At 38.4% G+C, this 12,925-nt stretch overlaps 1 protein-coding gene across 1 annotated transcript in view; it reads right to left on the bottom strand.

The window, feature by feature from the left end:
- Window positions 1-5,403: 5,403 nt before the first annotated feature.
- shisa9b (shisa family member 9b) overlaps window positions 5,404-12,925 on the bottom strand; it is a gene marked incomplete at both ends in the record, with an annotated part of 45,244 nt that continues 37,722 nt past the window's right edge. Inside the window, 2 exon segments of the mRNA XM_079818336.1 lie at window positions 5,404-5,801; window positions 10,541-10,693. Coding sequence (XP_079674462.1) covers window positions 5,404-5,801; window positions 10,541-10,693 — 551 coding nt within the window.

Below are 12,925 nucleotides of genomic sequence, written 5' to 3' on the forward strand. Positions count from 1 at the left end.
ACCAGGTTAGGAGTAAGTTACCATAACTTAACTTGACTTACCCTGCTGTCTTGGGTTTGACATACCTCTAGGAATGTCCCGATCAGGTTTTTTTGCCCTCGAGTCCGAGTCCAAGTCATTTGATTTTGAGTATCTACCGATACCAAGTCCCGATCAGATACTTCTATAATACATAAAAAAAAGAATAAAGAAGAGCGAAAAAACAGATCCAGGATGTTCCTTATTTTTTATTTAATTCACCTTATTTAACCAATAGCGTCTCTGCAACAAAGTGGAGTCAAAAGGGTCCAACTCTGTGCCACCGCATAACTATAGATGTGTTAAAAAATTAATGAGAATATATATACATATATATCCAAGTCCTGATAGGGAGGTAACGTCCGATTCCGATCACGTGATCAGATCTGGACATCCCTACATACCTCCCATTCTGAAACAGAAATCTCAGAGTTTCCCTAATTTCAGGGTTAACATTCTCAGAGTTTTCACTTAACCTCCTTTCTGAAATGGGCCTCAGTTCTTCAAAAACTCTTCAAAAATATATGTCTTTTAAAAATTTCCACAGAATAAAGTAAGTCTTACAGGCTAGGATGACATGAGGGTGAGTAAATGATGGCATAATCTTCCATTTTGGGTCTATGTGGATGATCTTGGCCAGATTCAGCTAGGTCTGTATAACCTGGAAAAAGCCATTTGTTAGCGCTCTCAATCATCTCGATCAGGTCAATACCATAGTGAATGTTCTGGTCTCTGTGACATCCAAGGCAGCACACAGGGTCCATTTCACACTTCAAATGTGAAGAAAAAAAAAACATATTGTAGAATGTGCAGCTTATTTTCGATAACTGTGCTAACAGAGCCAGGCTAACAAGCTAAATCTTTACCCCTCGGCCATATACAATATAATTATCCTTATATTCAAATGGCACATGTTGTGCCTAATAGCCCAAATCAGAACGTTATGGCTCATCTTCATTGTAGTATAATGTGCATCTTCCCAGATCCTAGATTCCCAAACATAACCTGCATCAGCACAGCTAACACTTTCAATTCCTTAACTCAAAAATACACAGAAAGTATAGAGAAGAGACATTTATTGTAAATAAGTTTTGTGATGTGAATGGTACAACAGTGCTTCAACTTTCAACTTCCACATAGAAATGTTACATAGAATACATTGTTTAAAAAATGTACCTTATTAAATGTGATCCACGGGCAGTAGGATGTGACAGAGTTCTCTCTGTTTCCCAATACAGAGAACATTGAACAGTACTATAATGGACTGAATACTATATTGATACATTTTTAAATAAACCTGGATCACAAAATAACCCTTCAATAAATGACACTCAGGTTTCTCAGTATAATTTGAGCTTGTGCAGGTATTAGTTTGGCGGGTCTCATTTTAACCCTCAATGCTTCGTCTATGTGATTCACAATATAGACCACTGAACTGGACAACTTGGTCTGATCAGCAACTACTATGCTACTACTTACAAATATCAATTTATTGTGTAACTATTCTGCCTTTATGTGAAGAATATGACAATATCATATCATAAAAGATTAGTATTCCATCGGCATAGCTATTTATACCCAGAATAAATAACAAATAAATCATGTAATAAAACAGTGGGTTTCTACTTGTCAAAAGTATTTGAGGTATTAATTTTCAAAACCAAATTCTAACAAAAAGTTGCATTTGTTTGTTTAAAATTAACCAGTTACAGATACAAATACACAAACTAACATCAATATCAACTGCAGTGGGATCATGGAGTTTTTTTAGACAGTGAATAAAGGGCAAAATTCTTTTAGCACAGCTTCTTATAACACCTGCCTGTACATTTCAATGTGTTTTCAGTCAGAATGCATTCACTCAACATCTAACCTTCATGATCACAGCGTTAAAGTTGTTCTGCTAATATTCAGCCCTTTAGTGATTATATAATGTACAGCTGACTGTTCAAGACTGCATCTGTTATGTACTAGTACACCATGTCTCTAACAAATGATAGAAACCTTTCTACGCATTCATCCCGAGGCCAACCCCAATCCTCCATAAAACCGATAAAAGGAAACAAACGTATAAATTAAAAGATAAAAAACAAGACCTAGTGTCTGTTAATGATCAGCAAGGCACAATGAGAGGTGGAAACAGCAATCAGTAATTAGACTACCCCCTATGTAGACATGCGGTTTCATACATTTCAACACACTGAAAGCTGAATTCACTAAACAGTTGTGGCAGACTTTGCAACTACATGTCTTCTTACTCTACAAACCTGAACCCTAACACCTAGCAGTCTGCTAATACTCTAATGAGAGTTAGCTGACATCTAGTTGCAAAGTTACTTATAGTTAGTAGAATGTCTAAAGTGGACCATCGAAATGGTGTTACGGTCTGCTGTATTGTGCAAATTGTGTTTACCACTAGTATTTTGGTCATATATTAGCATAACTCCTTAACTTGGGTGCTAAAACAGTGCTGATAAATTAATCAGCGGGCGCAATAAACTCTTGGTAAATTATCTCCCGACTGTCAACCTAGATTATTTCACACACGCCTGATTTCTATATCACAATGGAGATTTCATATGTTAGATTGTGCAGCTAGACTAAAGCCCTGGAATCCAGCTGTGAAGGTCTTTTTAGCTACGCGGCGGATCTTGACATTATCTGCTAATCCATTTCTGCAGTGTTCGGAGATTTCAATGGAAAAGATATTCACTACGTGATTTAATTCCAAGAAATGTGCCCCCCCGGTGAGTGATCCTGTAGTGCGCTCTGAGTCATGAGGTGACCTGCAGTGAAACACTCAGGTTTAATAGATGTTGAGTGGACTCAGTGACTGACAGACCGGCGGCCATTATGTCTGTATCCTTAAGTACTGGTTTGTGGCAAGCTGTTTGGCAGTGACGCACATAGAGAGTATTCAATGGCGTATTGAAGAAAGGTGGTTAAACGGGAGACAGGGCTTGTATTATTTTCCAGGAGTGTTTTTCTTTTTGAGGGAATTTTTATAAAAGCAGAGGCCAAATTTTTGACATAATGCTACATTGTTAACTATTTGCAGCAGAACTCTTATTTCTCATCATAATTAATCCGTCCCAAATTTACATACAACATGATTTGGAATCAAACTCTATTATCTGCAGATCTTAAAATATTTTATTAATATGTGACTTGAGTGGTCACACTAGATTTAAGAATTATTTCAGACCTGCATAAGGGCAAACAGATATTACGCAACACTCCATGGCTTCTGTTTTGAATACATTTAAAACTAATATATTACTTTTTATTCATTTGAATGTTTTATTGTATTATTTAACATATAAAACAAAGGAGTTTTTTGCTGCTGCAGTGCTCTAATATTGTTCAAATGATTAATTCATTGGTGTTATGCTTTGATGATATTTTTAATTATTATTTAAATACCACACATAAAATGTCGCCACTAGCTGACAGATATCACAGCACGATGTACCATGTTAATATGAAATTTTCTGTTTTGATTTTCACAGGTGTTTTAAACATATTTTCAATTACACACTACATTGTGTTGTGTTTTAAGAAAATGCTGTAAATTTAACAGAAAAGGTACTGGTAATTTTCTGCCAGAACATTTTTTTTACTCAGTGTAGACTCTGTAAACAAATGTAAGTGACTGTTAATCATTTTGCTTGATGATATTGAATTAATTCAGGGAAATTAACCCCAATTAACCCCATGTGTTGTGTTAACTTTGACAGCCCTAATAATAATACATTCAAAATTCAAGTCCAGTGTCCAGCGAAACTGCAAACCATGCACGTAGCATAACTTAAAGTTTAAGTGTGTGTGATTTCTGTGCCACTAGCAACAGGTCAGTCTGTGACATTTTGATCACTACATGAATTTGCAGGATAGAGCTCACTTAAAAACAGCATAATGCGAACACAAAATCTAGTGTGGCCACCCCTTAAGTTTACTGCTTACTGTAAATACTGAGAATGAGTTTTCTACTTGCGAAATAAGAGAACGTGACACTGCAGAAAGCTGTGCTACTAGATAGGTAAATGTCTTTTTATTTTCAGTATGAGTTAGCCTGCTAATTTGCCAGCTCAATTAAGGTAAGAGTAAATGACGTGGGTCAAAAACATTATAAGTGCACCGAAATAAAGCCACTTGTTTCAGAGCAATTAAAGTTTATGTGACCCACTTTATTCACAACCAGATGGCAGGTACTTGGGATAATTTGGATGTAACTTTTCCAAATTAAATGAAGTCTTTTGCCCTTATGCTAATTGAAATGGTTCACATTATGATGCTAACAACAAAAGAAACTACCGAATCAGTTTTCAATACCAAAACTACTGGGAATGCAACAATGGCAGTGTTTTGACAATCTTGTTCGGTATCAGAATGAACCATTCATTTTTTATCATATCTAACATTGAAAGATAATGAATGTCTATCATTAACCCTACAGCACTTCCTTTTTCTACAGTTGCACTAAAACATTGGGGCGTACAGCATGTGAACACATTAGAGGAAAAAATGGCGAAACAGAAGAGGGAAATGTGCATTTCAGAACACTGACAATCAACATTATCTACTGAAATATGAGAGGCGTAAACAATAGATTTGTTTATATTTTATGCATCTTTGTTTTTGTAGAAACACCATGTGCTTGCTGAAAAGCACAAGAGCTCTTAGATATTGAGTTCTTCTCTTGGAAAGGCACAAGCCCAGTGTTTGTCAGGATAGAGCGCGTTGCATTGCTACAGGAGGCTTTTGGTGCACACGCTCTGGAAAGTCTCGATAGTTGAGATGAGAAGAACTAGAGACAAGATTGTCCTCACATCATCCTTAATCTTCAAGACCAATGTTCTGTGATTATCTGAGAAAGCTTTTGACATTATACGTCCTTGGTAACATTCTGTTATGTACAAGATTCTGAGTAAAACAATGTGTGTTTAGGACTAGACCGACTTTCTCACAAGCTTTCAAGTTGTTGCGTATCATGACGGTGGTCCCGTTTGATTGCATTGATTGTTTCGGATTTGAACATGTCCTCATCACTTTGACGGATGGCCTCGTGACAAACTCATCACTACAAGTCAGATAATTCATTTGCATTGTGACGGAATGGACACAGAAAGAGTTCCTTTGAGTAACGTTGCGCTTTTCCTTTTCAAATGAGGCTGAAGTCCAATGCATGCCTGTTCCATGCACAACCGCTCAAAGACAAACAGCACACATACAGCCATTCAGATCTCAAGCCAGACCGTTCGGTCAATCCTTCCAGCAGGACGGGGTCCTAATCCACACTTCTTCCTCCGTCAGGCTTCCTTTGTTATCCTCGTTCCACGCATCCACTCAGGCCTGGGCTCGATAAACCCGGTGTTGCGGCCTCGTTCACACGGTCACCTCAGTCTTGCTGTTGGTGACAAAGTACGGATGTGGCGGCAGGTAGTGCTGGCTGTGGGCGGACGTCAGCTCGTTCACTTGCTCCATGGTGGCGCTGTGCTTCTTGGGGCCGTACGTCTGCCGGCGGCCCAGCGTTTCTGTCCCCTCCCAGTTCTTCAGCATGCCGGGGTTGGCGATGGTGTTCGAGCCAAATGCCAGTGGGTGGGAACTGTGGACCTTGGTGCTTTTGGACTTGTGTCCGTTCTGCTTTTGGCAGGGCAGCTCGGGGCTGTAAGGGTTGGTGGGCTCCTGCTCCAGACTCACTGAGTGCATGGGAAGAGTGCCTTTCGTTGCCAGGTCGGCTAAGTGCCGTCTGTTAGTGTAGAAGTTTTCATTCGCTTTTTCAGCTGGAAAAGAAAGATAGAGAGAACAAAAGCAAGGACAATTCAATAACACTTAATTAGCCAGATGCAAAAAAAAAAAAAAAAACTGATTTGCTCTCCAACAGAGAATTACACATTTAATAGATCAAGGGTTATCACTTGTTTTTCCCAAAATGAGCAATTGTTTTGTCAGAAAATACTTGACCCAATCGTTTGGATGTTTTTGAAGAGGAGTCGTGACATTCTGCCATTATTTACTCACCACTCAGTCATTCCGAATGGGTTGTTTTTTCCCCGATTTTTTAAATGTGCTTCACACATCTCTGTTTCATAACAACAATATTTACGAATAACCAAAAATATACACCTACGCACAAAGGTTTGGGGTCAGAAAGATTTATTTTCTTTTTGTTAAATACATTTTTTATTTATTTGAATTACTTGTATTTAAAATCCGGAAAAAAAAAAAGTCAACTGTTTTAGGCTACTGCTTTCAACATTGATAATAATCGTTTATTAACATTTTAAAACATATTGATTTATTTTAAACTGAAATATTTCACAATATTATTGATTTTACTGTATTTTTGGTCAAATAAATGCAGCCTTGGTGAGCAGAGGAGACTTTTATATGGAGACAGAAATATTGTACCGACAACAAACATTTGAATAGTGTACATTTCGGTTTTATCATCAATCATATGGCTGCAGCATATTTTGGAACTAAATGAAGGTGAGTAAATAATGTCAACATTTCAAATTATTTTTGCACTATTAAAAACGTAGGTTTGTTTACAAAAATAACCTGCAGATATCTAAGAGTGCCTCAAATATTTATAAGAAGAGCGGTTAATTTGCCTTTGTGAATGGCAATCAAAGTAGTTAGAGTCTTAGCGCAGTCTTTTCTTTTTGCTTACGGTTTCTATTTATTTCATGATTCAAGTAAATGTTTTTCTCTGAATGCAAATGGGTCTGGATTGCTCCCATCATCAAATGGAAACATGCAGCTTTTTGTTCTTCCAGAAGATTGCGATTGAATTTGTCTGGTGATTCCCCCTTTTTTTAACCTGTAGTTATTGTGCACTTAAAAAACAATCTCACAATCACGTTGCAGCTATTATACTGTAAATGGTATTTTTGGATAATATGTGTTTTCAGCCATATCAACACTGACATTCAAACAGCAACCAACTAAAGAAAAAAAGGAGTTGTAAATGTTGTTTGCTGCAAATATTTTCAACCAGTGCTAGTCGATCGCTGACAGTGTGAATCACATCTTGCAAAGACCAGACCAGACAAACGAGTATAAACGATCCTAGCGTGTTTTTAGACCATGCGACTAATTTCTTTTTCATAACGTCCATGCAATGTCGCTAACGGTGTATCACCTTCCAACTCAGCCAGGCCTTAATTGGGAATGACTACACTCTGCTTGAAGTCGTCAAATCTACCTGACATTTTAGACTTTTTAATTAAATATCTTTCAGGTGACCTTTTTAACCGCCTTGACACCCCAATGAGTCGCAGCAAACCACAAATCTAAAACCTCATACCAGGAGAAGGGGGCGCAAAATAATCCAGCCGGCCGAGAGAAGTGCTGATCTTTGACGTTTCATTAACATCAATACGCTGAGATTAACCCACATCAGAGGAACTCGGACGCTTCAGCTCTCTGGCTACTCCACAACCTGACTGTGGCTCGTCTCCTGGGTCTCTCTCATTATAAACTGTCCTTTTTTGTTTTCCCAGTGATCGTTCTGCACAGACTACACTTCAGTGGATTAGCAACTGAGCAGTTTCATCTGTGGTTGAAAGTCACAGAGAAAGACTGTCATCACACGTCGCTTCTTCTGCTGGTTGTCTGTCTGCTGTTTGCTAGCTGTCATCTCACTGAAGTCTTTTCATAGGCTTTACTCTGATGCCAGACTAATTGATGTGATTACTACCGAATGTTACCACTGTAAAACAACTTACGATGATCACAAACTGATCACAAATTGTTTTTAGAACAAGTTAGCAATGTCACTGGTGCATTTAGTCATTTCTGAAGTACTTCTGAAACTTAAGTGACTGGGAAAGAGTAATGAGAGATTTCATACACTCCTGAGCAAAAAAAAAAGGCCAAATATTTAGTGGTCTTTTAATGGTCTTAACCATTTAATCACAAATCACTGGTCAAGACATTAGCAAGAATTGCACAAATACTGTAGATAAAGTAACTTAGCACGGTAACTTTGCAACTTGCAGACATCTTTTTTACAGGAAGAAAAGTCAGTGTTGTTCCACTCAATGTCAATGACTTCAAACTGTTCATGAGTAGTTGAAAAATGTCTCCCAGTTCATTTGAGTTTAATGTGACACCACATATTTACTATAGGGTTCAAATGTGGACTCTGACCATGAGCCTGATGGACTTGTTCTCAAGCCACTTCTTGGCTGTCTTTGCAGTTTGGGCAGGAGCATTGTCTTGTCTTTCTTCTTTAGTTAACAGCTTTTCATTTGTGGAAAGCAAGCCATTCTGCAATATTCTCCTGTACTCCAAAGAATTAAAGGGCACCTATTATGCAAAATTCACTTTTGCATGGTGTTTGAACATAAATGTGTGTTGGCAGTGTATGTACACAACCACCCCAATAATGGTAAAAATCCACCCTCTCCTTTTTTTTAAATCCCCATAAATCATAAGCAGTGTCTCAGAACAAGCTGTTTGCAGATTCCTGGCGAAGTGACGTCACATTTCATAGGCCCCGCCCACGAGTGTTGATGGACACTGCCGTATTAGCATAGACCCCGCCCTCAGTGAGCTGTACAAAGTCTGCCATGTTTATCTCCTTGCCAGAGCATTTAACAGCAGCATTCAAGTAAGAAATGTGTTCTTAATAAAGCTACTAAAGTTCATTCCGTCAAGAGCAGTGAGTGATTTTCTGTTTATCTTTTGTTGTTTGATTCATATTAACAGCAGATATAGCAGTAGTTACTTGGTATATTACACTGCTTTCACTTAGTACACAGATCTAATATACACACAGGATTTATGTCCTTGCTGTGTAGGTGCACAGACAAAACCAACTGTTTTCATGTGAACTTTGTGTGTTTCTGACATAACCTCATGTGCATTTGACAGTTTATTCGCGATAACACATGAAAGAAAACTAGTCTAGTTCAATAGCCTTCTCACGGATGCAACAACATCCAGCTCTCTGTGCGCATAATATTTCATGATGATGAAGAACTCCAATGTCACGTGAGTGTGTCCGCGATAGAGATGATAATCAAAGCCAAATCAAATCTTTCACATGTTCACTGGTGTTCACGAGCTGTGAAGGCTCCGCCCTCTGGGGTGGGGAGCAGCAGCTCATTTACATTTAAAGGATACACACACAAAACAGCTAATTTTTCTCAAACCCAAAAATTGGGTTATATTAATTGATATGTTAGGAATTTTTATCTGAAACTTCACAGACACACTATGGGGACACCTGAGCAGTCCCGTTGCTGGCCGTATTGGTGACCTAAGCGCAATTACTCTATTGTTGAGGCTGAGCCGGGGGCTGGGGAAAGGGGGGGGGGGGGGGGGGTTGGGGTGATATGGGTCTTCTTTTGGTGCCCCCCTCAGCACTTGGTGCCCTACGTGTAGCACGTGATGCGCGTGGTGGGAGAAGCAGCGCTGCACCTGAGACTTATATTACATCATAGGGCATAATAGGTGCCCTTTAAATGACTTTTCACAGCGAAGTATCTCACCAATACCAGCAGCTACAAAGGCTCCCCACACAATACGACACTCTTCCTCCATGCTTCACTGTGGTAGAGGTGCATTTATGCAGAAGTTGTATGAAGACACCGCTCTGGAGCATCACCATGCAACTCGAGTTGCATTGTGATTCATCACTCCACACACAACATATTCTGCCAAAAACTTAACTCTATCTTCAATGTTTTTCTGAGACATCAATGGCTTTTTAAGTAGTGCATTTGCTTAAATGTAGTTAATTTCCTGACCAATAATTTGTGGTTCAGACAATGAAAAGCTTAGTGTTTAGCCATTTTTTGCCCAGCATATATTACTTAATTTTATGCTGGTTTGCAGCTCTCCTGACATCAAAAATTTAAATAATTAAAATGAATAAAACACTTACATTGCCAATTAACAAATGGTTGGAGCTGGTTATTTTGGGTTGGACAATAATAACAGCAAATATGTTAAAAAGTAATATAAAGATTTTCGATATTAAAGCCATTTGAGCTTGTGTTTTTAAAAAAGTACCATGACCATGCATTGGGAGAACATACTGCAACTGTGCAACTGCAACAAAAGTTAGTGACCCTAAATATTGATAGAGGACAGAGTTTAAGTCAAGACCAGACCCCCAGGATCCAGATCTAGACCAATATGAGACCACCTAACATCCAGCCTGCCAGTCTAACAACCAGATCTCAGACCGATCACATGATCAAGAACTCTGACTAAAGCCATATTAAAGAGTCTCAAACATTATTTCTTGTATTTTAGAGTAATGCACAACAAGAATGCCATATTAAATACTTGATGACTTGCTGGGATTTACATATGTCATTCCTGATAATGGTAGAAGAAGATTATGGAAGCCAGATCTCATATAGATGAAAAAGCATTTTTAAAAACTGGATGAAAACTAAAAACCTATAACATAAAAGAAAATGAGTGGGGGTTTTTTCTCCCCAGAGGAGCACATGCTTTGATTAAACCCACATACATGCAGATTTAAGCATGGCCGTCTTACCCACAGCCTTGAGCGAAGCATACTTGTTGAGCTCCTTTCCAGGTTGAGACGGCTCATAGGGGTGGGCTACAGGTACCTGTCCAAGCGCAGGGTATTGTGTCATGGCTTGCATCAGAGATGAACCAGACCCCACACTGTTCATTTGGGCACCCTCTAAAGCAAAAGGACAAAAATAGAAACGAATAACAGATATGAAAGGTAGACACGTTTTTCCAATAACGGTTTTCTTCTAAAATCTATCTATCTATCTATCTATCTATCTATCTATCTATCTATCTATCTATCTATCTATCTATCTATCTATCTATCTATCTATCTATCTATCTATCTATCTATCTATCTATCTATCTATCTATCTATCTATCTATCTATCTATCTATCTATCTATCTATCTATCTATCTATCTATCTATCTATCTACTATCTATCTATCTATCTATCTATCTATCTATCTATCTATCTCTGTCTGTCTGTCTGTCTGTCTGTCTGTCTGTCTGTCTATCTATATGTCTATCTGTCTGTCTTGTATTTATTTTATCTATGAAATTTATTTTTCAAGGGGAATTGGTGTCAGTCCTGGCTCTTCTGGTGCTCTAAATGAAAGAAAACAAAAAAAGAAAGGAATAACAAAACAAAAAAGCTTTTCACATCTTTGTAGTTTTTCATATTAGAGCAGGAAGTGTTAGTCCAGCGATACAGAAATAGAAACGAATAACAGATATGAGTGGTAAATCACAATGGATCTCACAGTTTTTTTCTCACAGTGGGATCACGCACCCATTTATTTGCTCTAAATGAAACAAGGGTTGCACTTTATTTTGACTACTACTACTACTATAAGTAACTTTGCAACTACATGTCAACTAACTGTCATTAGAGTATTGGAGTCTACTAATACTCTAATGACAGTTAATTGACATGTAGTTGCAAAGTTACTTGGGGAGCATCAAAATAGAGTCTCAGCAGATATTAAGCAGACAGTCTACTAATATTCTAATGAGAGTATGTTAACATGTGATTGCAAAGTTACTTATGGTCAGTAGAATGTCTAAAGTGTTACCGAAATGAAAAATGAAGAAAATAAAAACAATTCATATTTGAGCAGTAAGTGTTAGTCCAGTGGTAAAGTTTTAATTCAGTGTGCAAGGGGACTAATATATTTTTATGTTTTAATAATAGAACTTAACAATCAAAGAAGCCATTTTTTAGAAGTAGCATGAAAAATCCACCTGAGGGCAGAGTCCTGCATGGGTTCGGGTACCCGCGGGTCGGGTCGGACAAGTGGGAAACACATGTCTAAACACGGGTTTAAAACAGTCACATGCAAACATAAAAATATACGCAAACGTAAACATATACGCATATTTTTAGGAACACATCTACAAAAATATGCCTTGCCTGTATTTCAAGTTTATAAAATTATTTAAAATCCATATCAGTTTATTTGTGCGCGCGCCCTCCCAGGAGAATCACAATCGCGCCCACGCGATCTGCCTGCACTGCAGTCGTCGAGATAGATCCTGAGGAGTTGAAGAAAAGAATAGCTAGTGGAGATTGTAAAGTTGTCGACAATACGTCATCAAAAATCAAGTCCAGTGTATGGGAGAAATCTGCAGGTTCCACGTAGAGATGATAAGGACACATAACCATGTTCTTCATGGTGTAGCCTTTTGACAGCTTTGGCTGAAGTTGTCCTTGTGTTAATGGTCGCGTAATAACTTCTGTATGACCTGGCAATAAACATTTTTGTAAGTGTGTCTATAATGTGATATGCTAAACTGATATTATTTCGGGTGCGGGTCGGGTGTCGGTTCTATTTTAAGCGGGTCGGGTGCGGATTTTAATTAGTGCTGCTGTCGGAAAACAGGTCGGATGCAGTTTTAAGCACTGCGGGTACAGGCGGGTGCGGATTTACAAAATCGGACCCGTGCAGGACTCTGCTTGAGGGGGTACATGCATCTGAATGACTATGACTCTTCTGGGTATTACTTCTTGTTTGTTTGTGAGCATTACACATATTATTCGGGAAGGCTAAACGCGGTATGAGAATCCGTTGTTCTTCTACACATTAACACCCTCAGAAGTCTTTCTCAGTGCCTTTGTTTAAGCTCATAGCAGGTAGGATCCCTCCCATCAGAGTCCACTAAATTAACATTTAACAATATCTTAAGCTGCTTGAGGCCTGTTTCATCGACCCATAAACACAACTTGTGAGTTTTCTCTTTGGTGATTCACTCTATACCCCCAGGAAGAAGATCATTAGTCATGGATTTCTGGAGCTCCAGCCATGCTCTCCTGTGCTACTAATCGAATCCGTTTGAACTGCTAATGTCAAAACATGTTAATGCCAAAAGCACTGGCAAGCGATGGTCACAATGGAAAATTA

This window comes from Gobio gobio (assembly GCF_949357685.1).
Source record: "Gobio gobio genome assembly, chromosome: 1".
NCBI lineage: Eukaryota > Metazoa > Chordata > Actinopteri > Cypriniformes > Gobionidae > Gobio > Gobio gobio.